At 34.7% G+C, this 26,001-nt stretch overlaps 2 protein-coding genes across 4 annotated transcripts; both read left to right on the plus strand.

Annotated features, from left to right (window-relative positions):
- Positions 1-898: 898 nt before the first annotated feature.
- On the plus strand, positions 899-7,261 carry LOC132307373 (L-ascorbate oxidase homolog). The gene is made up of 8 exons (XM_059805100.1): positions 899-1,377; positions 1,564-1,673; positions 3,769-4,039; positions 4,183-4,285; positions 4,377-4,722; positions 5,247-5,609; positions 5,822-5,900; positions 6,823-7,261. Exons 1-8 carry the CDS (start codon positions 1,237-1,239, stop codon positions 7,027-7,029), a joined length of 1,620 nt encoding a protein of 539 aa, XP_059661083.1. The 5' UTR covers positions 899-1,236; the 3' UTR covers positions 7,030-7,261.
- Positions 7,262-10,169: 2,908 nt separating this feature from the next.
- LOC132307375 (DNA repair protein RAD16) lies at positions 10,170-25,591 on the plus strand. 3 transcript variants are annotated; one of them, XM_059805104.1, is made up of 16 exons: positions 10,170-10,387; positions 10,639-10,777; positions 11,019-12,238; positions 13,699-13,821; positions 13,905-13,978; positions 14,677-14,740; positions 14,854-15,000; positions 15,111-15,196; positions 17,221-17,290; positions 19,538-19,663; positions 20,609-20,839; positions 24,305-24,409; positions 24,490-24,642; positions 24,790-24,878; positions 24,990-25,070; positions 25,157-25,591. In XM_059805104.1, exons 2-16 carry the CDS (start codon positions 10,669-10,671, stop codon positions 25,227-25,229), a joined length of 2,751 nt encoding a protein of 916 aa, XP_059661087.1. In that variant the 5' UTR covers positions 10,170-10,387; positions 10,639-10,668; the 3' UTR covers positions 25,230-25,591. The 3 variants fall into 3 exon arrangements, with proteins under 3 accessions (XP_059661087.1, XP_059661086.1, XP_059661088.1); XM_059805103.1 differs by having other exon boundaries at positions 10,682-10,777; XM_059805105.1 differs by lacking the exon at positions 10,639-10,777 and having other exon boundaries at positions 10,171-10,387.
- The last annotated feature ends 410 nt before the right edge of the window (positions 25,592-26,001 follow it).

The following is a 26,001-nucleotide window of genomic DNA, read 5'->3' on the forward strand; positions in this document are numbered from 1 at the left end:
ATAATTTTTGAAATCATTATTATTATTTTTTTATTTTGTCTTAAGGGTATTGTAGACATTTCATTCTTTAATCTGAAATTTTTTCCTTATTTGATCAATTTGAAAAATATAGGAGTTTTTTTAACACAATTTGTATATAGTGGGAGTTTTTTTGTTTTTTCTCACTTTATCCTTTTAGATATCAATTGAAAAAGGGTTATATATATATATATATATATATCTTGTCTAGTCCGAATTGAATTTGAAGTTAAGAAAACATTAAACCGATCAAGTGAACCATAAATTTGGTCCAACCAATTTGAACATGGTATTATTTATTAAAATTATTATTACATTACATAGTAGGATATTTTTTTTTTAATAAGTGTCTTTACATTTATATCTGTAAATTATACTGTAGTAAAGTGTTTGTTATATATATATATATATATATATATACATTACGTGCTTCTTGTCTAGTCCGAATTGAATTTGAAGTTAAGAAAGCATTAAACCGATAAAGTGAACCATAAATTTGGTCCAACCAATTTGAACATGGTATTATTTATTAAAATTTATTATTGCATTACATAGTAGGATATTTTTTTTTTAATAAGTGTCTTTACATTTATATCTATAAATTATACTGTAGTAAAGTGTTTGTTATTTATTTATTTATTATTAGACTTTCTCATTATTTCTCAATTTCAATCGTTGGTTCAAGAATCATGACAAGTTTCAGGATCTAGTTTTAGCTTTTCAAGTATAGAAAATCTACCATGCTAAGTTAGTGACGTCACACGCCCCTCTCTCTCTCTCTCCCTCCTCTTGAATTACAGCTCATACACTGGCTTGGTACAGTCTCTGCTTACAAATAGGTGCACACTCCCACAATCGTCAAAGAGAGATCTACGCATCTCTCCATCTCTATCCTCTCTCTCTCACTTTCTCTCTCCTCATCACTCACATCACCGACCCTACCCAATCACCAGAAATATTCAAAGCGCGCCACAAAGCAAAAGATAAAGAAAAAAACAAGGGAGAGGGACATAAGTTCTTTTAGATCTCTCGTTCCATCACATTCCAATCCCCCTTTTTTTTTTTTGTTGTTTCCTTTATTTCCCAAACATACCACATTTTATCAGTCATTCTTTTGGAATCTTACCACATTTTATCAGCCATTCATTTGAGCACTCAGAGAGGCTCCGTTTTGTATTTCTTCAGTGATTTGTGTGTGCGCTAGAGAGAGAAAACGATATGGGAGGTAAGAGGAGTGTGTTGGCTGTGTCGGTGATGTTTTTTTTGCTATTGAGTTGCATCAATGGCGAAGACCCGTACAGATTTTACACATGGAACGTCACTTATGGTGATATTTACCCTCTTGGTGTCAAACAACAGGTACCCTTTTCACTCTTCTCTATATTTTTCTTTCTTGCTGAAGCAGCTCCAGTGTTCGAGTTCCAGTGTGCGCGTTTGCTTGAGCTTTGAATAAAAAAAAGGAGTCTCGATTTCTTTATTGTTGATTTTTCTATATATATATATATATATTTATATGAAATGTGATATATATGTGTATGGCTGCAGGGAATATTGATAAACGGGCAGTTTCCCGGGCCACAGATCGAGTCGGTGACTAATGACAACTTGATTATCAGTGTTTTCAACAGTTTGGACGAGCCCTTTCTCATCTCCTGGTTAGTAGACTAGTCTCTGCAAGCTCTAGCTCTAGTTTTTTTTTTTATTTTTTTATTTTTTTTTTAAGGATTAATTAGAATGACACTCGCTAAGTTTATTATAATAACATGTATATATAAGTTGGTTTTTTATTTTTTATTTTAAAAGGATTAATTACAATAACACTCACTAAATTTATTATAATAACATGTATATATAAGTTGGGCTATTTTTAAATAACAACACTTCTCGTAATTTGATAAAGGTAACAAAGACACCTCAATAATGGCATGTTGCATCTGAATTGACAAATTTAACCTTTGACTTATAAATTGACCAAATTGAGTGATGAAATTACCTTTCTAACCTTTATCAATAAAATAAAATAAAACTATTTTCCGTCCTATTCTCTCCAGTACCGTCCCTTATGTACACTTAATCTGTCAGTAAAATCTCACCACTTAGGGCAAAAAGTTTCTCCAATTAAGTATCCAAGCTGCTGCTTTCTTCCCCCCTTTCTCTTTCTTGTTCGCATAGACACCTGATGAAAATAAGGAATAGCGCTTCTTTTTAGTTGTTGCAAATCCATGGAAATGGTCCGGATTCAGGAATCAAAAATCCAACCCTTTCAATTGGTAAAGAGAGAGAAGGGCTTCTGATGAAAGAAGGTGAGAGAGGAGAGAGATTGGTGAGGTTTTGATGGGTAAAAGTGTCATTTATGAATTTAGAGATTTTATAATAAAATATTTAAGGGTAATATCGACATTTCATATCTTTTAAGGGATTGTTTGGATTCATTTTTTGATAAGGGGTGTCATTGTTAAAAAAAAACTCAACTTGTATATAATTGTCATTATAGTAAACTTCAGAGTGTCATTGTAATTAATCTTTTTTTTTTTTTTAACCTGCCTCGTACATGTTTATTTGATTAAAAAGAAGAAAAATAGTACTCCGTGTTATGCTACTATATTCTTTGTTCATTGGGAGTTGGGAGTCCAGTCCATTTTTACGTCTGTAGTATTGGGAAGAGGGAGAACTAGATCGTTTCAGCGGGTCCCAAATCTCAAAATGGAATCTTTACTTCAGCAATCTGTGTGTGTGTTTATGTGTGTGAGAGAGAGATAGGTAGGTTCAATGCACCATTTTCCATCATTATTATTCTCCTTTGATAGATTTGAGAATGAGAGAATCAAATCCTAATGAACTCCTTTTATATTACTACTACTATTATTAGTTTCTTACTGATCAATTAAACAAGATTCCCCTTTTCGAAATTAAATTTATGAGTCATTTTATTTATTTATTTATTATTATCTAGAAAGGAAACTGAATGCAATTGCTAGCAGATTTGTGTTTGTTGGTGCCTTCAGTATGGTGTGTAGACATTTAAATATATTTTTTGATTTCCAGATCTAACGAGTGAAGGGGGAAATAATAATAATGGCAAAAGAAAAAAAAAAAGAACAAAATTCCTCAAAATTTTGTTTCATGCTTAAAAGAGTACAAATTTAATTTCTCAAAAATGATTTTCCTTGCTCATAATTTTGCTTTTATTGTCCTTCTTCAAAGTTTCATGCAAACTCAAATAATTGAAACGAAGAGCCAAATTCATTGTAATACTAAGTAAAAGCGACGTGCATCTAAAAGAGATGAATGTTAATGGAATCATTGTGATCTTTTTCTACATGTAAAGATGACTTTGAGATGCTAACATATTTTGTGGACAAGCTAGTTGTTATTGTATTATCAATCTACACTTTAAAGTTTAGACCATGTGTCCGATAGGCCCACTTGAAAGTTCTTCGAGGTCTACGATTCTCGGTGTAATGATCCTAGAGATAGATGAAAGGAAGTTACCACTGCTGAATACTTGCTCCACGCAGCTAAAATATTACTGCGCGTTGAATTGGATGGATTGTCTAGCGACAAACTTCCATATCCTCAATAAATGTCAAGGATCGAATTGTGACCAAATCAAATGACTGATAATTGATGGACTCGAATTGATATTAGAATTTTCTAACTTTTTCCCCCATAAAAGTACAAGCTACATTTTAAACTTGTAACAGAACTTTATTACCCGATTAACATTAAAGTCCTCTAATTCTTGAGCAGGAATGGTGTTCAGCAAAGAAGGAACTCGTGGCAGGATGGAGTCTATGGCACCAACTGCCCCATCCCACCAGGACAGAACTTCACTTATGTCCTTCAAGTCAAAGATCAGATTGGTAGCTACTTCTATTTCCCATCCCTTGCTTTCCACAAGGCCGCAGGAGGGTTTGGTGGCATCAAAATTTCTAGCCGCTCTGTCATTCCCGTTCCTTTCCCTCCACCTGCTGGCGATTTCACCGTACTGGCTGGAGACTGGTACAAGCAAAATCACACTGTAAGTAGATTTTCTAGAACAAATTCCAATGACTCAATACTCCAACGTACTCTACTTTTGCCAGAAAATGAATTATTTATATGCTATTTGATAAATGCTCATGAGCTGAAAAGATTCATGTTGGGCTGTTCTTGGATTTACAGGATTTGAAAGCAATTTTAGACGGTGGACATGACCTTCCTTTCCCTGATGGCCTTCTTATCAATGGTCGTGGATCAAATGGATATACATTCACAGTTGAACAAGGTGACTAGTTATGCCAGTTAAGGGTTAACATCTTTTACATGTATGATATGGTGTTTATAAAAATCTCATGGTCTCGAAATTTGCTGGCCAGGCAAGACTTACAGGTTCCGGATATCAAATGTGGGGCTCACAACTGCCATCAATTTTAGAATCCAGGGGCACAAGATGATGTTGGTAGAGGTGGAAGGAACCCACTCACTCCAGAACACTTATTCTTCCCTTGACATCCATTTGGGCCAGTCCTATTCTGTATTGGTTACAGCTGATCAACCTGGACAAGACTACTACATTGTCGTGTCGACACGTTTCACCTCCCAAGTGCTCACTGCAACATCCATCCTTCATTACAGTAATTCAGCAGGAAGTGTTTCTGGTCTTCCCCCTGGTGGACCAACAACTCAGATTGATTGGTCTCTCAATCAGGCCCGGTCCATTAGGTATGCTTTTGCATTTTGCTTCTCCCCTTATAGATCTGATATGTGCATTCGTCCTGTATGTGTTGTGATGAAATTTGACTGTCTTAATATGCATGCCTGCAACTATGTGCCTACTTTCACAATGGAAAGGTAATTGACACCGCATGGAAGGGAAAATTGTTCCATTTATTTTTATCCTTCACGAGGCAGTCATTACGAGGACAAGGAATGAATCATCGTCTTTATATAAAAAATAGTGTAACGACGTATTCATTTGAAGTTCAAGTGATGGTCCGACTTAGACAATAAATTAAGTAAATTTACTATGAAAAGCCAAAATCAGACTCATTTAAGATGTTATGGAAAATATGTGAAAGGATTTGCTTATGTGCTGAATCCTAATGCCTTTGAAGTTGTACACATTGGTAACCATGCTGCAACGGATACAGTCTAACTCTAGTGAATTCTATGTTTTATATTTCCCTACCACTACTTGATAAAACGCATAGGGTCTCTTACTGTGAATTGTCACATGTCAATACCAGGCGAAATTTAACGGCAAGTGGGCCAAGACCTAACCCCCAAGGTTCTTACCATTATGGATTGATCAACACCACCCGTACAATTAGACTTGCAAACTCTGCTCCAATTATCAATGACAAGCAAAGATATGCAGTCAATGGCGTGTCATTTATCCCAGCAGACACGCCACTGAAACTTGCTGACTACTTCAACATTTCGGGTGTCTTCAGCCCTGGAAGCATCTCAGACAACCCTACTGGTGGTGGTTACCTCCAGACTTCTGTCATGGCTGCCGATTTCCGAGGTTATGTTGAGGTTGTGTTCGAAAACCAAGAAGACACTGTGCAGTCATGGCACATTGATGGGCACAACTTCTTCGTTGTCGGGTGAGTTCTTTTGGCTCCACATTTGCAAGAGGCTTCTACATTTCCTCAACTCATTTAGTTTTACTCTAAAATTTGAAACCCCTTTTAATTGCATACTAATATAACCATGTAAGAAAACAAAAGCATTCAGATTCTGCAAAAATCAGTTGTTGATATATCAATTCCCCACTTTCATTACTGATAAAAAATTATGAACATTGTGGGATGAACAGGATGGACGGTGGACAATGGTCATCTGCGAGCAGATTAAACTACAACTTAAGAGACACAATTTCTCGTTGCACAGTTCAGGTATGAGCTTCCTGAATGATACCCTTTTGTGTGTGTGTGTTGGGGGAGTGGGGGGAAGGTTTAGGTTAGTAGAATTTTTATTACAGAAAATTAGGATGTACAATGGAACTCAATACATGGACCTGTAAGGACCTAGCTCATTAGAAAGAAAACTCTGCCACAGCCGGGGAGCCTGGCCAACATCAAATATAGCTTCTTTACTTATGACGAAATTCACAAAACCTCAAACAATCTCTTGACCAGATGGAACGACATGAAACCTGAGACGCATCACAAGTAGAAGGAATCCGAACCTGCCCCAATTCATCCCATAAAAAGGTTAACCAAATAGACTGGCACCCAAATATGCTTCAATGAAGAAACTGAAATGGTGGATCCACACGACTTGGGATTTAAAACCTGAACCAACCAGGATTGTAGCTTGAAATCCAGGTGGAGCTTGCAAGTTTTGTAGTCATGAGCACCCACACCTTATGCACACCAAAAAGCTCTAGCCTCTAGCTGCACTTCATGGGTAGCTCTCTGGCCACTATCAAACTGTAGAAAAATTTCACATGAAGCTCGCCACTAAAATGCAGAACCCAACAGAACTGCTTATGGAAGCCTAGGTTCACCACTACCATGCTTCCGGCTATAATCTAAACAAAGGAAAGGAAAATTCTACCTGAAACATAAGATGATCGAGGACAAGATCTCGAGATTGAAATCAAAAGGAAAGAGGAGAGAGAAGTTGACATACTGAAATCCAAACTACTTTCCAACATGCACACACCACTCTTCAGTTACTCAATTCCAAACTATCTTCCAACTGAGATTGATTTGGGCTTATCACTTCAAAAAAAATGTACTACTATATGTTTTAGCCCCTTTTATTTTATGGCGTTGTCATAATAAATGAAATTATTTTGATATATGTGTTTAGGTGTATCCCATGTCATGGACTGCAGTTTACATGCCTTTGGACAATGTGGGAATGTGGAATGTAAGATCTGAGAACTGGGCTCGCCAATACTTGGGTCAGCAGTTCTATCTTCGCGTTTATTCCCCAGCCAATTCATGGAGAGATGAATATCCCATTCCAAGTAATGCTCTTCTCTGTGGTCGGGCAATAGGTCATAGAAGGTCATAAAACACGACCTCTACAAGACAGTACAATCTATGAATCGTCACGAGGGGGTGACTGGTTCTTGGATGTGAACTATGAGGGAGGTTCCTCGCAAAAGGGCTCTGTTTGTGCATGTCTTGGCTGCTTTGCTTTGCAGGAATTCTATGTATTCTTGTTACTGGATTGTAGGGACTGTTCCACTGTGTGCTGTATTTTTTGTGTAACTCATTTAAAATTCATCAAATATGGTTTTTTTACTACTAGGAGTCTAGGATGGTCTGAATAACCTATCAAATGGTAGTGAGATTGGAAGGCTGGAAGAGCCAAACGCCTAAAATGCAATGCAAATCTTCTACTATCTGCATTTCCTCTCTCTCTGCGCGCACACACGATCTATGGATATTTGCTTACCCTCTTGCCAATGGCACCTGCATCCCCTTCAAGTGTTTCCAGAAAGATTAAAATTTGCGTAACTGTTACGAAATCGGAGAAAATTTTGTTTACACTTTAAAACTATAATCCAAAACATAGCATTAAAGAAATTTGCTAAAATACTGTCAATTTGAAAACTAAAGCCAAGCAAATCAAAATTCATAATTAAACCAAATTGAGTAAATTGGGTGATGATGTTTGCACTTTTCTTGTTTTCACTATTTTTAATAATAAAAAATGACATAATTGTTCTTCAACTTGAACTCCTGAATTATTACAAAAGGTACACAAAAGTACCTTTACAATCCACTCTTTGAGAGAAAATTTGGTTTTTTTCATTGATTTAAAATTTCAAATGGAGAAAGTGGAGTGAATATGATCTCTTTCAATTATCGTAATTATAAAAGTCAGGCAAGTGTAAATCCAAGTTAAAACAGACCATTTAAAAAATTTTAAAAAAAATGATCACCTTGTGTTGCTCCAAGCAATAATTCCATTTCTGGAATCTAATTCTCGTGCAGGAGTCTAGAGGTGTAAGTAAATATAAATTTATCATTTAGGTTCTGTGGAGATAGAAATTAGTAGTAAAAAGTTAAAATAAAAGAAAGTTAAGTAAAAAATAAATCAAATTCTTTCATGTATTTGTTTTAAAAGAAAAAATTTCAAGCAAACTATTAGAAATTATGATTTAATATTTAAATATTTTGCATAGTTAAAAGTAGGTGATCGTTCAAGCTCAATCGGTTGTTGCAGAGGATTCAGTAAGAGAGAAACACATGATATACTTCATCTCACTCCAATGGGGTTGAATAATTGTGAAAAGTCTAAATTGTCCCAACACTACTTTTTCATTAAAAAAAAGGGCTCGTTTGAAAAAGCTATGCCGTATGGTTTTTGGTTTAATGAGACTATGAAACAAGTAATTCTCTCCACCATGCTCCATTGCTCCCCATGCGTAGTAGTCCTATATTTTTAAACTATACAACACAAGTATTTAGTTGTTAACCCCTTAAGGAGTTCTAATAAGAAGTGGATTATAAAAAATGCACACTAAAATTTAAAGTCAATTAAGCATAAAGTGAAAAAAGAAAAAAAGAAAAAAAACTCTATTATAAAAAAAAATATGTGCATATAAATTTCTAATATTTAGAAAAAATGTACAAATTGGCAATTGCCCCCTCAATTTTGTTGATCATCAAATTTTGACCATTTTTTTATTTATTTAAACCCCAAAATCTCTCTTTCTCCCTCTCATCCTGAAATCAATATTTTTTTTTTTTTATTTTGTCTTCAAGGCATTTTAAGTTATCCTAATCTTCAAATTGACAAAATGTCCTTATTTGTTCAATTTGTAAAATGCACAAATTTTTTTAAAAGGATATTTGCACATTCCATATAGCAGATTTGTGTTATTATTCTTATTATTATTTGGCGCTTTACCCTTAAGAAATAAGGTGCACCATGCCATATGAAATTTGTTGTTCACAACCATTAACAAAATTATTTGGCCTATTTACCGTTACTGTTTTTTCCTTTTTCCTTGCAATGGAGACTACTCATTTGTTCACCATTAACAAAATTATTTGGTCTAATTTTTACTAATATGGTATTTTTTTTTTTTTTTTCCCGGGACTCACACACTTATTTGTCTTATATGATGTCAAACCACCACCTTTTAGATTGGAGATAGAGAAAATACCATTAGACTGTAACCTCTAATCATTATGAATGTTCACATAATTAATTTGGAGTATAATTTTTATTTTTATTTTTACTTTTACAAATAATAATGCTTAAAATTTATTTTAAAATTTCTCATCAGTACACAACTATCTATAAAGTATGTTCAATTTTATGAAATAAAAGCCTTAAAATTAAAATTGATAAAATTCGAACACATTTTTTTTTAATTCCACCACCCTAATTTTATGCTACCGAACGTAATTATAATAAAATTATCAATCCAAAACTTAAAGCCTTATTATAACTATCTTATTGTAACTATTGTTGTATATTTCGCAATCTAGTTTAAAAACTTAAACTTATTACTATTTTGGTCCTAAATTAGATGTCCTATTTAATAAATCACGATTCACGATTCCTGAAATAAGACGTCTTGTTAAAACAGAGGGAATAAATACTAACATTGTAGAACCATAAATGATGCTATCATCCATCCGTATAAGAACCATGTAATGCCCAAAGAGTCAAAGCCCTTTGGGAGCCCACATGTGACAAGAATCCTCATGCCATGCCAAAACAGAAAATATATTCAAGTTTCTCTTTTAGTATTTTCTATTGACTATAGAGACTTCTTGAAGAAGCCAAAACATAAAATATATGAGTATTCAAAAGTTTCCATTTACTGTAATTATTTTCTATTAACAGTCTTATTACTTCTTGGGGAAGCCCTACCAAAAAAGCTTTGGAAAAAAAAAAGCGAGTAGTGAAAAAACGCTCACCACTCACCCCTCTCTCTCTCTCTCTCTCTCTCTCTCGTGTATCACGGAACGAAAGTCTTTCCAAACTTGGAAAGTCCGTAAATCGTACGGTCATGATGAAGTTAGCTTCGCACAACCAAGAGGTAGAATAATAATAGAACAAAACTGATGGAGAAAAGTCTTCAAATCAAACGGCTCTTGCAAAGCCAGCAAACCATACTCATTGCACGAATCTCTTCCGGGTGGGCCCCACTGCTGTCTAGTTACCGCGCTCTCAGTAACCACTGCCAGTCTACACACATAAAGAACTTTCCCGCCGCCCACTCGAGCAGGCTACACAATCTCTCTCTCTCCCCCCATAGAAAGACACGACGCTTGGCGGTATCATATCCCCATTGCACCTTGAAACAAACAATACCTCTCCCAAACCCTAATTTCTGAATTTTGCGAGAGTCTTCGATTCACCGCCATGAACCTTCGCTCAGGTCGCTCCGGGCCTTCCGAACAAGGTAATGTTCCAAAATCTTTTCTTCTTTCTTGTTTCTTTTACCGAGATTTTATCTGTATAGGCGTATTCTTGGAAGGGGTTGGTTCTATTATATGATCAATGCGCTGTTTGATTGCCGGGAAAATATGAGGAAATAAAAGAAATTCCAAGTTTCGAATTCTAGATTCTTCATTATGTAGGACACACAACTTCTGCCAAATTTGGCTGAATTATATTTTGGTTCTCTCTCTGTTTTTTCCCTTTCTTTTATAGATTCTTGATTTCTGATAATTTGGATTAGCAATGGTCAAAGCAGGCAATAATCCCCAGTATATAGAGATCTCCTCCGATGAAGATGATGATCACGTGACATCAGATTCTTCTGATGTCAGTAGTAGCGCCTACTATAACTGTATCTCTCTTTCTCTCCCTCTCTCTCTCTTTCTCTATACACACACACACACACACACACACACACATATACCTAGCCTTGGTAGTTTAGTAAGCCTTTTAACTGAGAATCTGATGAACTGGAGAGTCTGGACTAACTTTTTGAGTCAAGTAAATGTGGAGTGGAATGGAATGGAATGGTACAGTTTATTTTAGTGGCTCATTGTAACTATTCTTATACATTTATCTGTATGTAAATGTAGGTGATGATTTCTTGGGTGCGATTGAAAGGTTAAGTAAAACAGTTTTGGACTTAAATAATGAACCAATTGCTGAGGTTGAAGTTAGTGATGGGGAAGACAGTGCGAAAAGGAGGAAAGGCTGGTCGAAGAAGAAAATGGGACAGGCAAGTCACAAGGGAGCGGCATTGGAAGGGGAAGATGATGAGGTAGAGAGCGTGGATGGAACAAATAAGGAAGAACAAGAGGGTCATGTGGCAGAGATTGATTTTCTTGGTTTGAAGGATGTGAAAAAGAAGAAGAAGAAGGGGAAAAGGAAAAGGGACACTAGGTCGACCTTGATGTGGGAAGTTTGGGAAGAAGAGCATGAGAGATGGGTGGACGAGAATATTACGAGAGATTTTGACTTAGACCATCAGAATGAAATGGTGGCTGAAACATCTGAGGCACCTTCGGATTTGATCGTGCCTCTATTGAGGTACCAGAAGGAATGGCTGGCTTGGGCCTTGAAGCAAGAGGAGTCTGCTATAAAAGGGGGTATCCTTGCTGATGAGATGGGAATGGGGAAGACTGCCCAAGCAATTGCTCTTGTCCTTGCTAAACGAGAAATATGCCGAGAATTTCGTGACCTTAACATACTTGCACCCTCACCAAGTTCATCCTTGGAGTTGCCTAAAGTTAAAGGCACCCTCGTTATTTGTCCGGTGGTTGCTGTGATTCAGTGGGTAAATGAGATTGAACGTTTCACCTCAAAAGGAAGCAACAAAGTTCTGGTTTATCATGGTACCAATAGAGGGAAGAATCTTCACCAGTTCTCTGAATATGATTTTGTCATAACTACATATTCGATTGTAGAGGCTGAATATAGGAAAAATGTGATGCCACCAAAACAGAAGTGCCAGTGGTGTGGGAAGTCATTCTATGAGCACAAGTTGTCTGTTCACCTGAACTACTTCTGTGGGCCTGATGCTGTTAAAACTGCTAAGCAGTCAAAGCAACAGAAGAAGGGGCAGAAATTTGGGCGAAGAATGTCAAAGCAGAAAACATCTGATAAAGGCAAGGCTTGTGAATCTGATAGCGATAAAAGGAAGGGTGCTGTCAGGAAGGCTAAAAAGTCGAAAGGCGTGGACAAAGATATAGGAACTAGTTCTACGATGGAAAATTCAGCAGATGCTGAACAATGCTTGCCCACAAGGAAATCTATTTTGCATTCTGTGAGGTGGGACCGCATTATTTTGGATGAGGTATGCAGTATGCTACTTTGAAATCCCACTGTTTTAGAAAATCCTTCTTATGTTGGTTGCTTTACTTCACATTTATTCCAACTTGACATGTTATGAATTTGTAGACAACAACTGGGGTTTATGACCATTGCACTGGTTGCTATGTACTCCGTGTGTGTATCTGATTGTTTGTTTGTCTGTCCATGTCCATCGACTCCATCTCGACTCACATGGACAAGCATATTTGTCAAGTGTGGGTCAATATTTAGTTTAACTAATCATATATTTTTTGAGAAGCTAATTTTTATTTTTTTTAACAATGAAATATGGAGCAATTATGACCTATTGGAGGAGTCAGCTATAAGACCACATTGGTGGAGTCAGCTATAAGACCGCATCCATATTATTATATATTACTTTGAAATTGAAAAATGTGCTTACATTTTCTATGAAGGCATTGGTAATGCAACATTGTACTTTTAAAAAAAGAAAAAGTAAATGCACAATCATCATCATTATAGAGGGGCTGTTGCTTGGTGCAATGGTAGAATTTCTAGCTGACGGGCATGAGGATGCGGATTTGAGTACTAGAGCTTTCACCTTGTGCAAAAACAATGCCTAAGTTCACTTCAAGCTTCCCTCCCAACACCTCATGTAGGTTCACCGGCATTGCATTATGACGTCAGCACCTTGTGTAGGTGCACCGGGACGTCAGCACCTTGTGTAGGGGCACCGGCACCATGTTATGATCTCTTTAGACCATACAGAAACACAAATATGTACCTACGTTGTTGGCAGTATTTTAATGATCCTGATTATATGCCTTGATGCTTTGATTGTAAGTGGGCCGGGTTAACTCTAATGCCCCTTACTACACTTTTTGAACGTAACGTGAATCGTTACGTATGGGTCATAACCTATTCACGTTACGTTCAAAAAGTGTATATATATATATATATAAAACATGCACAAAAGAGAATTATTTTCTACGATTGGAGATTTCGAAGGAACCAACACAATACCATCCAAATGTAATGTCAATTTTAAAACTTTATATTGGCTGTAAGATCATTAATTAAGTCTCACAATTTTTGCAGTTTTATTAGACATATTTATCATTACTAGATTAGCTTTGAGCAAGCTTAGTATTGATCTTCTTGCTCTGCAACTCCATATTGTTGAGATTGAACCTTTAATGTTAGTTGTGAAGGAATATTTGTTTCTCTTTTTTATGGGGATAAGCACTTTACCACATTTTAAGTGGAAATTACACTTTTTTTTTACTCCTAATTACCTACTGCTTAAGTTAGTAATGCAATATTTTCTATTTTATCTATCAATTTTATTTCTGTCCATAACCATTCTCATATTTTCTGTTCAAAAAGTTATTAATATATTTTTTATTATTTTAATGTTCTATCCTTTTTTCAGAACTCATTTTGCTTTCTCACTTAGTTTACTAACTTCCCTCTCCTATGTAGGCTCATTATATAAAAGATAGACGTAGTAATACCACGAGAGCTGTCCTTGCTTTAGAATCATCTTATAAATGGGCTCTAAGTGGGACTCCCCTGCAGAATCGTGTTGGAGAACTTTACTCATTGGTAATTCTATTGTGTATTAAGTTTACATTTATTTGGCAACCATAAATTATAAATCTGATGTAATTACAATTTTACAATGACAGGTACGCTTCCTTCAGATAGTCCCTTACTCGTACTATTTCTGTAAGGATTGTGATTGCAGAACACTGGAGTATAGGTATGGTTCAAGATTGCTTATGATCTATGTGCCTACCTGATTTTGCATTGTAAAACAGATTCGTACTCCCCACTCTCTTGCACAGTCTTGATATTATTGGATCACTTGCTGTTAAAGTATTTGAATATTATTGGATGAATGAGGCATGTATATTTAATCTATTTTCGGTTATTGCATCCTGCAGAAAATAAAGGAACACTCTTCATTAGGGAGTAATATAATTTGATAAAACAAAATTTTCAGTTATTCTTGTGCTTGAAGCACAATACCATAGGACAAATCTGGGAAATTTTTCTTCATTGTGTCAAGTGCAGCTTCTGCCCAGAGTTTCCATTACTTCGCCATGGAATTTACAACAGTAAGGTTTTGTTGAAACTGCACTTGAGTCATTCAATGTCAATTTGGAGTTGGACCTTGTGTTGTGGGCCATATTTTGCTTTAGTGTGCTGCTCCTTTTTCTTGTTTATTATTTCTGTCACCTGATCTATTCTTCTCTTTGTTTTTTAAAGCTGCCAAGTTGGCTGTTATATCAACTTTCAAACCATTTTATATTTATTAGCTTGGTTTTCTCCCCCCCATCCAAAACAACATCACACAGATCACAAATTTGCAAGTTCCATCTGTTTCAGTTTCTGGTCGGAATTTTTTAGAGTCTTATTAACAATTTTTTATTCCATATCTTTGTTGTTCAATTACAGTGCCTCAGCTGAATGTCCGAAATGCCCTCATAATTTTGTGAGGCACTTTTGTTGGTGGAACAAAGTGAGCTATGCAATTCAGTACTTTTTTTTTCTTATTGTTGCTTCTTTGTTTTTTTATAATGCACTTTAATATTGTTGGGCTTGTTACTTATTCCAATCTAAAATCCATACAAGTATATTGCCACACCAATACAAGCTCAAGGGAATGTTGGGGCCGGTCAAAGAGCAATGATTTTGCTAAAGCACAAAATTTTGAAAAGCATAGTGCTAAGACGTACTAAGAAGGGCAGGGCTGCAGATCTTGCGCTTCCTCCTAGAATTGTGAGTTCTTGTGCGAGAACACAAGTCATGCATCTTTATTGGCCATTTTCATATTTTCTCATATCTGATATTGGTTTTATTTTCTTAATTTTGTTAAACAATTTATTCAGGTTTCGTTGAGACGGGATACTATGGATATCAAAGAAGAAGACTATTACATATCACTGTACAATGAAAGTCAGGCACAATTTAATACGTATGTACTTTTCTATGTCTTCAATTCTTCATCTATGCTTTCGTTGCTTTCAACTGATACACAGGTGAGATATTTATTCTTATGTATTCCTGCTGTATTGCTTGACTTTATCCTCAAGCCTCAACATTCTTGTTTTTAGCAATCTTGCAGATTTCTTTTTCTGTCTAGTTTATTTTCTTATGTTGTGAGAAGAAACCAAAAACTGTAGATAACTTAGTTCAGTAGAAATTTGCATTCTAAGTTGTTAACATTGCGTTCCAATATATCTTATCTTAATGGGTAGAAGAAACTTTGAAAAATAGCTTATCACCTTCCAATTCCAAAATCTAACAACTGTACCCTGATTGTGTATCACAGAATTATGTGTTCCATATAATAATTGTAATTGATTGAGGAGATGGTGCATTTAGAACCCCACATACACCGCAAATAAAAAAGAAAAAGAAAACAGAAAAAAGAAAAAAAGAAAAAAGAAGAAGAGAGAATTGATAGAGGATTGCACCTTCACAGCACTGGTAACTCTTGTTTTGGTTCATTTCCATGATATTCAAGATCCTCATAATAGCATCTATTAGTTAATGCTTCCCTAGCCCCAGTCACCAAATAGAGTTGGGAATGCCATATATTCCTGTTTATTTTTTGTTCTTACAGATTGTTCCCAACACATTTGAGGCCAGGCTAATCTGTTAAGACGCATGCCTGATTTTCATGATCATAACTCTTGGTTTCCCGCTCTAATGTTGATACAAGATAACATAGTGTATCTGTGGTTCAGGATCTGCAGTTACGGGTCCTATTTGAATTGGTCATGGTTCTATCAGATTGCATTCTGCTTTAATGTAGCTTTTTAGTTTGCCCAGTGAAAAAGGCTTATATAAGTGGATCATAGGAAACTAGTATCACTACCAAATTTTCAAATTGCGATGTTAGCTAACCAAATCATAGTTTTATCTTTGAGAAGGTATAAATAGGGAGAGCACATGATATCTAAATTCTAACAGACATTATCTGGAGATGAGATGCACAGAAAAAGATAAGCTTATTGTTAAGAAATTGCAAATAGGAATTTGAGAGCCCTCTTATTATCCTAATGCATTGTGGTATAAATCTTGTTATTAGATTCAACTAAGAAGCATGCCAGAAGCAAGGGATAAGACTGCTTCATTGATCTGATTATCAGTGTGGGCCCTAGGAGCATTTATATCTCTATAGTTACATGGTTAGCTAAGGGCAATTACTTGGTGCAATGCTAAAAGCTCGGATTTCCAACGTTTTGGACTTGGGTTAGAGTTTGAGAGCTGTCATACATAATAACATAAAAAATAAGTATATACCCATTTCATCCATCCCAGCACCACATCCTTGTTGCTCAAATGGTGATAATGACCTTTTATGTTGCGTTTGGATTGAGAAGATTAAATTGTCAATAGACATAAACCTGCTTGATCAGCAATAATGATGAGAGAAAAGTGGATCAACAATCCATTCATTCTTGTATTTGAAGAAAACACTAAGAGAATTGAATTTTAGCCATAGGCTTGGTTATCATCTAAACATAACAGATAACACGATTTACCTTTCAATTTTTAAAGAGGCTGCCTAACCTTTATCTCCTAGAAGTGTTATTCTATTTTATTTATCTATTTCGATCACCTTAGGTGGGTTGAGCTTGGTATGCATCTTGGTTCTGGCTATTAACCTGGAGGTGTTTCCGGATTTTTAATCTAATTTCCTTATCAGTGGATCAGGATTCTTGCTTCCTTCAAAGGACCATGTCCTAGTTAAAGTTGGTTCGCTATATTTTTGTGTCATTAGAAGCTATATTTGTTCTCAGTGCCTTGTAGGAAATAGTGTGCAAAGAAAAACTCCATATTTTCCCCATGTCCTAGTTAGTGTGTAGGAAATATTGTTTTTGTGTTCCATATTAAAGGCTCATAACTTTATATTTGTCCCAAAATTTCATTATTCTAGTTGCTTATATAAATTTGTTTTCACCGTTGGCAATTATGCTTTCTCATTTGCAGGTATGTTCAGCAAGGAACTGTGATGAATAACTACGCCCACATCTTTGACCTCCTCACACGCTTGCGGCTGGTGAAAGATTTTTCTACTTCTAATACTTTTATACATGGGTTTTGTATGCTGGCGTACTGTAGATATTTCATAACCATTTTATCTGGCTTGGAAGAAAAATAAACGTGGATTTTTTTTTTTTTTAAATTTCTGCTTAATAGCCATTTAGTTTTAGGCCTATTTGGCTTAGGAGGTATGAAAATTTCATTGCTTATGCCACACATTTCTACTCTATTGCGTAGTAATTGTGCACAATTGTCATGGTTTTATGCGATTGTCTTGGTCAGATATCTTCATGCATTGATACTGCAATATATTAATGGTAATAATTATTGACTGGTATATTTTGGGGCTCAAACAAGGTTTTAAGTACCAGTAATGGATGCCGGTTGTTGAGAGGTTTCAACCTCTCAACAGAACTGTACTCGTAGCATTTTTTATATTTTATAATCCAATAATTTTTTTTAATGATACTGAACTGCATTGAATTTAAAAGATAATTTACCATAGGAATGAATTGGTAACTATTATTTAGTACATAGTGACTGATTAATAATCGGTAATTAGCTATTACTAATCATTTTATAAGTAATTAGTATGTAATAGTTCCTAACTAATAATTACTATAGTCTATATGTTTGGTAGGCATCATTGCTTGGTGTGATGGCAGAAAACCAAGCAGGTTTGAATTTAAGAGCATCTGTGTAAATTATTGTTAATTTTGGGTCTTTCTTCAGTTTTCTCCTCTAAAAAAGTCTGTGTTTGTCGGACTACTACTGGTATAGTCTAGTGTTATTTTTTTCTACAATTTTTATTATAGTGTATTTGGATCTTGTGGGTTCGAAGTGTTGATGTGTACATAGGTGTTACTTTTATTTTTATCTTCATTTATTTTTTAACCTTGGCAAGAAACTCACATCCACTCTTCCTTATGGGGACTGGAACCCTTGACTTTTTACTTTGGAAGGTGAGGGTGTACCACTAGGCTATAGCCCTTAGTTACGTAGGTGTACTTGAGATATAACATAGGTTCAAGGTGGACACTATAATAGGTCTAAAAAAAGGTAGAAAGGAGACAGTAGCAGGTGAGGTCGGATGATTTTATAGAGGATAGAGATGTGGTTCTGTCATGGTGCTACAATGGCTAGGATTAAGGTTATGCTACTATTAAAGGTTGCCAAAGCATTAGGTTTCTCAATGATGGCCGTTCTCATTAAGTGGGGTTACCGGGTTAGTTTTGTTTCCTTACATGCAGGTTCAGGTTATATACACGCATGCCCCATCTATATATATGCGATGAGTAAGGGGGTTATGAGGGTAACAACTATTGTGGATGTAATGACTATCATGTGTAAGGAAGTGGTCATGTTGCCACCTTCTCTTTTTGCAGCTCAATGGAACAGCTTGATGGGCAGACCATATGCGTGGCTAATGAGATAGCCTGCGGGAATAGCACTAAGTATGCAATGGGAAATATTGCCTGTAGGGTTAGTTGGGTAATTATTAATCCATAGAGGGTATCAAATGCAGCGAAATGTTTTGAGATTTTTCACCCTGAGCACATCAGCACATCCCAATTGTTTTTGCTCGGATTGGGCTTTGGTTGGCATGCCCAAGTTGCACCCTTACTTTAACCAATCATCCATTGAACCAATTAATGTGATAGACTTGTGAAAACTTTTTTTTTGGATCTATTTTTACATACGTTTGACTGATTACATATTATGTATCTTGATTTGTCAAGTTATCCTCCCACTAGTCATCCAATACTTCACTTGGTCTTCATTTTTTATCACAATTTTGATTTCGGCCTTGTTGGTATTTTATTTCTTCCAACTTTTTTTCTTCTTTTATTTAATTAGATTATTTAAATTGTGGTCTTGAAGGAGTTTATTTTAGTTATGATTTGAGCACTTAATTTAGTTTCTAAAGAAACAAAGTTAGAAATAAACATATTACTAGTTTCTTCTTAGTGAAATTATATACAAATAGTATGGTATACAAAGTACGTAGGTTAGTGGGAATGACTTGAGCTTGATTTTATGTCATGACCAAGTTGAGTTGAGCCCTTTCCTTTAAAATATAAGTTGAAAACGTTATTGAGAAAAAAAATAAAAAGAAGTTAGTTTAAAGTATGAGCTTGTCATATCAACCATGATATAGGAGTCTAGGTGATAATGTCATGTTACATGATTTTGATTTAAAGATGTTTTGGTCCTTAGATGTATCTTCTGTGCCATTATCTGATTAATCTTTCTTATTCTACAGGCAGTTGATCATCCTTACCTTGTAGTATATTCTCGTACTGCTATGGAAAGAACTGGAAGTATTGTTGATGCTGGCAACAGCGAACAAGAATGCGGCTTGTGTCATGATCCAGTAGAGGATCCTGTGGTGCGTTAATATACATACATACATATATATATATATATATATTTTATGAATTTAATTTTTTATGTTTTGCTTCTGGATGTGGGACTTAGTCATGCTTCATACAATTGTGTCTAATATTCTATTATTTATTGTATAAAGTGAGGGAGTCTTATGGCTATTTTAATTTTTCCTCTCCAGAAAAATTGGACTAGCGGAACAAGAAATTATATCCTGATTTTAACTGTTGGTGTTTTTACAAGTAGTTATCATGTTATTCTGGATTTAGTATATATGTCAGCTGGGAAAAGGAGGAACAATAGAGGCAAAAAGTGACATTTCTATTGGTGGTGACCTGTTTTTCGAGTGACCAGGTTATCTTTCCACCTATATTGGATTGTCTTAGAAAGGACATTCTTAAGTGTGAATGAAAACCTATGATGGCATTCTAACATTTGAAAAAATGTCAGCTTATCATCATATTGATGTAATAATGTATCATTAAAGTGTTCTTTGTAATAAAAAGGATTACATGTTATAATTCAGTTTGTAATTTACTTGAATACTTTTCTACTACATACCCAAACACCACCCCAACTCTTTTCTGCCATGGGTGAGCCCAGTGTGGCTTCTATGTTTGGGATTTCTCTGTTTTTTCCTGTTCATTCTATATATTTTTTCTTCCACTTTCCAAATTAAATTCATTTGTGAGTTTTTGCCATTAGACATGCACCATAATCTCATTCTTAAAGTGACTTAATCGTCTTACAAAATGAAATCGATACCTTTTGATTTTCAACTGAAAAAACTATATGACAATACAAATATATATATATTTTAGCTAAGGAATTTTTCGTACTGATATGGTAGTATGCATTCGGAGTTTTCCATGATCAGTCCTCTCAAGTCATTTGAGGAACACATACCTAATCTTTTTCTTCTAATACATTTATTTAAAAATTGTTTCAGGTCACTTCATGTGCACACATCTTCTGTAAATCTTGTTTAATTGATTATTCTGCCAGTGTTGGACAAGTTTCATGCCCTTCTTGTTCAAAACCACTTACTGTTGACTTCACTACCAACTTTGATCATGGAGATCAGAATACAAAAACAACCATTAAAGGGTTTAAATCCTCGAGTATTCTAAACAGAATCCAGCTTGATGATTTTCAGACAAGCACAAAAATAGAGGCTTTGGTATGTGAATCTCTAACCTTTTCCATCCTGTTTTCTATATTCCTTTCTTTTTTCTTAGAATTTAAGCCTTTTTGCTAAGTAGTTAATATTCAATGTGCATAATTTATACCCTTTTCATCTCCATTTCTTCACATGACTTTGACTAGTGGTTCTGATTTCTTTATAAATGTGGTTGAAAACAAAGTCAAGCTTTTAAGGGAAGCTTTCTTTTCTAAGAAAATGAAACCTTGCTACGGAGTCTCACTCCAGGATTTTTATTTTTGTAAATGCCAAAATCTTCTTCTAAAAATTGAAACCCTGTAATTGATTCTTGTAGTCCAGCCTTCTCTTTGAATGCCATTTACAAATTGTATATGCATCAGTAGCAATTTCAACCCAACACACGCATGCATGAACAAAAAAAAAAAGAAGGGGGGCAAATTGCATAAAATTTCTGCAGAAATTTTTTGACATAAACCCCCCTAACTATTCAATTTGTTGCAAAGTGATATTATTATGACGAAAATACCCCTTAATATAAATTTAAGAAAATGGTTTCTCTTAATATAAAATTAAAATTAATTCAAATAACTCATTCAGCATAGTGGTTTAAAAAATTTTTTGGAACTTTTTTTAATGGTTCGTCTTTAAGAAAATGAAAACACCTTGGAATAATTTATGAAAATTTCTATTTTAAAAAATAAATAAAAAGAAAAAAAAAATCTAAAATGAAAATAATTTCAATACCACCTAAATTTTCTTAAATTCACATTATAACTTCACTTTAATGGTGTGCGTTTAAAAAAAAATTCTTAAAAGTTCTATTTTTAAAAAATGTAAAAGGAAAAAAATTAAAAATTAAAAAATCTTTTAAAGGGCATTTCGTCATTATATCATCATTTTGCAATAAATTAGATACTTAAAGAGGAGAGGAGGAGGCGCCGGGGGGGGGGGGGGGGGGGGTGTGGGGTGTTCAAGGGGGTTTCTTGCCAAAAATTAAAAGTGAAGGGGGGGTTTTACGCAATTTGCCCAAAAAAAAAAAAAATCATTGTTAACTGAGATGCACCATTGGATTCCAATTAGTCAAAAGTTGAAATATTGCATGGAACATGAAACGGAACAATGTCGTCATTGTTATCATCCTTACTTTGGTCCCATTTGAATGGGGTTGGTCGAATTCTCTTTTTGATTCTTTTTTATCATAAGCCATGTGTTTCCTATTATATCTAGTTTCTTTATTTTATTTATTTTATTGATTCTCTCCATGTTATTTATAGTCTTCCTCTTTGTATTTTACCTTCAATATTAACCAATAATCTGACGAGCCGCATGTGTTCCGTCTTCTCCTATGTCAATATTCGTGTACCAAGTCACTTGATATCTCCACATCACTCATAATTTCGGACCTTATGCATATTTATTTGATTTGCCATCAGATAATGGTATTTGTCCAATTTTCCATAAGGAGTATTTGTCACCTAACCAGTAACCGAGACATCTTTGAGCCTCCTATGTTATTAGCTCGTGTTCCTACAGGTGGAGCTATTTTTTCTTCGGCACCAACACTTCTTCTGCCATGGCAGCATTATCTCTAAATTTACAATTTTCCTAGATTCACTTCTAAATTTTCTATCTCCAAATTATTCTTTTCTTACTTATTTGCATTCTTTGAAGACTTACATATTTTCTTTCGGTATAATTCTCATTTCACCACCATGTTTTTTACTTTATTTTTTGTTTTCCTTCTAGTTTCTTCTGAAGTTTCCCTTGGCGGATTTTTTATGCAACCTGCTATTTTTACCATAACTCATCCTTGTCCCATTGCTTTTTTTGTGGGTTTTTTTTTTTTTTTTTTTTTTTTTTTTTTTTTTCTCCCTAGCTTGATCTCTTTGTTGCCCCTCCATTCTTTTCTATTTTTTTATTTATTCTCTGAATGTTACCCCTCAATTCTATCCACTTTATGTTTTGATATCTTTTTTATACTATTTGATATCTGAGTCCTTTAATTACTTGATCTTATAATTAGTTGAGCTTGTTTTGTGAGACTTTTTCTAGAGATTACCTTAAAATCGTTACATATTGCGTTTTCTTTGTGTTTTCTCTATGTCATTTTCAAACGTTATCAAGCGTTCTGCTCCCTTTTTAAGATTGTGTTTGCTATAGCTACACCGCAGACCTTTGCAGATTCTAAGAGTCTCTTTGCTTCTTTTCTTTAAATCACGTTCTTTATGAATTCTTAGGTATTCAGTTCGCACAACTCCTACATGACTATTGAAGTTTTTAAATATAATTTCATGGTATAATTTGTATTATTTCATCCAATTATTCCCAGGGTATCCTCATTTTTTTTTTTTTCGAGTGCTCTTTGTGGCATATGCCACTTATTATATTTAGCACTACTATTTTAGGACAGTTTTTATCATTATTTAGACGAATTATATAGATTTTCTTTCTTTCAACGTGACTATATGTTCATTACAGTTAGTCGTGAATATGCCTAAATATGATTTACTGGGAAAAAAAAGAAAAGAATATGCCTATATTCCATGTTGATATTCTAATTTCTACTTTTTTATTATTTTTATATTTTTCTTATTCATATGATAATTAATCGTAACAATTTGACGTAATTCTACAGCCGGTCTTGGAACCAATAATGGGAGAATCAAATATCTAAATTTTATGATTTCTTTACAATAATGATTTCAATTATCAAGTTAGCAGAACATACATAGCAAAATAAGTAACCAGCAGTACATTATAAGATTAGAATAGTTAAAAATTTATAGTAAAAGAGAATAAGCATCATGTACACAATATATAAGATTATTATAACAAATAATAACAATTAAAGTCAGCGCAAATTAAATCAGATATGGAAGATTACTCTGCAAATAAGATAACTATACAAACAAACTCAAACACATAACCTAACAAAATTGATTGTATAGTAATTTAAATAAGATTAAACGGAACAATGTCAAGGCTGTGTAATTCCTTAACACGCATTGTTATCAGTCAAACTCATTTATAACGCTTTGCTTCTACTTTCCATTGTTCCAAATGTTCTCCTGATTAGCTTCCCTTTTAAATTCTAGAAGCTCAAGATGCCCATGGGAATACTTCTGTACATATGTAGTAATAATAATTATAAAATGTCTATCAGGTTCATCATTTCAATGGTCAAATATTCCAGTTCAAATGTTGTCCTTTGGAAGGGGTGTAATAAACTTAGAAGTATTTTAACCATTACTCTACCTGATTTGAGTTGTGCAATATAACAGCCTCATCTTACACAAATTTATTTCTCATTATCCCATCCCTGAAGAATATGATTTTATTGTCAGAAATTAAGTTGGTTAATTGGATGTTTTTGACAGATATTTGCCTATTGTTTTCCTCTTTCGTAGTTTCCGGATATTGACTTATTTTATTCAATAGTCCTTTATCTTTTTGCTTCCTGTTGAGTGTGTTGGTTGTTTTTAGAGGGAAGAAATCAGATTCATGGTTGAAAGGGATGGATCTGCGAAAGGAATTGTTTTCAGCCAATTCACATCATTCTTGGATTTGATACACTACTCTCTCCGGAAGGTAAAAGAACATTTTGGGTTCTAGCCTTCTATTAGTGTATTAAAAAGATGACCATGATGATGTTGTGAACCTTTTTGCAGTCTGGCATTGATTGTGTTCAACTAGTAGGATCCATGACCATGGGTGCTAGAGATGCTGCAATTACTCGATTTACTGAGGATCCGGACTGCAAAATCTTCCTTATGAGCTTAAAAGCTGGAGGTGTTGCTCTCAATCTCACAGTTGCATCACATGTAAGAACCTCTATTCCTTTTGCCACTTTTCCTGATTTGTGGCTTTTTTGTTTTTTGCACCGTGGTTTTATTGATTTCTGCTTTTCAAGAAAAATATTTTCTTGCAATTTTTCCTGATCAGTGGCTTTCCATGTTGTACTTTGCAAGGTTTTCTTGATGGACCCTTGGTGGAATCCAGCTGTGGAGCGGCAAGCCCAAGATAGAATCCATCGGATTGGGCAATACAAACCAATCAGGTTCCTTTTTTACTACTCTCTAGTCCCCTCCTAATATCGCGGATTAAGCATCACAGTATGCGACTCCCTTGAAGCAAAATTTGATTTATTTATTATTTTCTGCATTTATAGGATTGTTAGATTTGTTATTGAGAACACAATTGAGGAGAGAATGTTGAAGTTGCAGGAGAAGAAGGAACTTGTGTTTGAAGGGTAAGTTTAAATGGTTTGCTAGCTTTGAAATGGTTTACCAGATGTGGTTCCTCAATTTTGTGTTACCTTAATTGGGGTTTTTGTAGGACGGTGGGTGGCTCATCAGAAGCTTTGGGAAAATTAACCGAGGCGGACCTGAGATTCCTATTTATCACCTAAGCAGGATTATATATATCGCGCGTAGCTCCAAGATCAGTTGCTTTATTGATTCGATTTTTGTAGCAATTTTTGTCAACTGCACCTTTTGATGGGCAGATTGCATTGAGTTCTTCGATGATGGTAACTGAGGTGTTTCTCAGTTGTTTATGACATAGTCTAAGATGAACAGACTGCAGATTTAACCAGAAAAAGAAGAGGAAGTGTAGGTTGTTTAGAACTATATCCATGGAAGGACGATGATGGACATGCTCAAAAGGCTTCAATATATTATATATTTTGCCAATGCTTCGGGTGCTCGGGCCATTTTGTTGATATGCAATTATATTGTATGCCTTCTCTCAACCGGTATAGTGGTTGACACCTTTCTGAGTATCTGCCCCATTTTTATATGCATAATGAACTTGATTGAATTTCTTCCGGAGTGAAATGAGTTTTGCCTTTAAAATATGAGCTCCCATCTTCAGTTGTTGGATTGAATTGAATATCTTTTTATAAAATAATTGATGAAACATGACATTTGCAAAACGTTAATTTCTAACCAGTTCGTTTTGGGCATTCCAAAAAAAATTTGTATATAGGTAAATAGTTTCAATTGAAATTAAGTATTATTTTACATTCATCGCCTAGCTATTTTAAATAGAAAATGCTAGGAGTAATATTCTTACTCTACTTTTGAGCTAATTTTTATATTAAAAAATAAATGGATGTTTGTGTAATACTTGATAATGAAATATTACATCCTATTAAATATTATTAGATTGATAAATAGGAG

Source organism: Cornus florida, unplaced genomic scaffold, assembly GCF_030987335.1.
Source record: "Cornus florida cultivar Cherokee Brave unplaced genomic scaffold, ASM3098733v1 CherokeeBrave_3.0.0_Hap2_Chr05, whole genome shotgun sequence".
Taxonomy (NCBI): Eukaryota; Viridiplantae; Streptophyta; class Magnoliopsida; order Cornales; family Cornaceae; genus Cornus; species Cornus florida.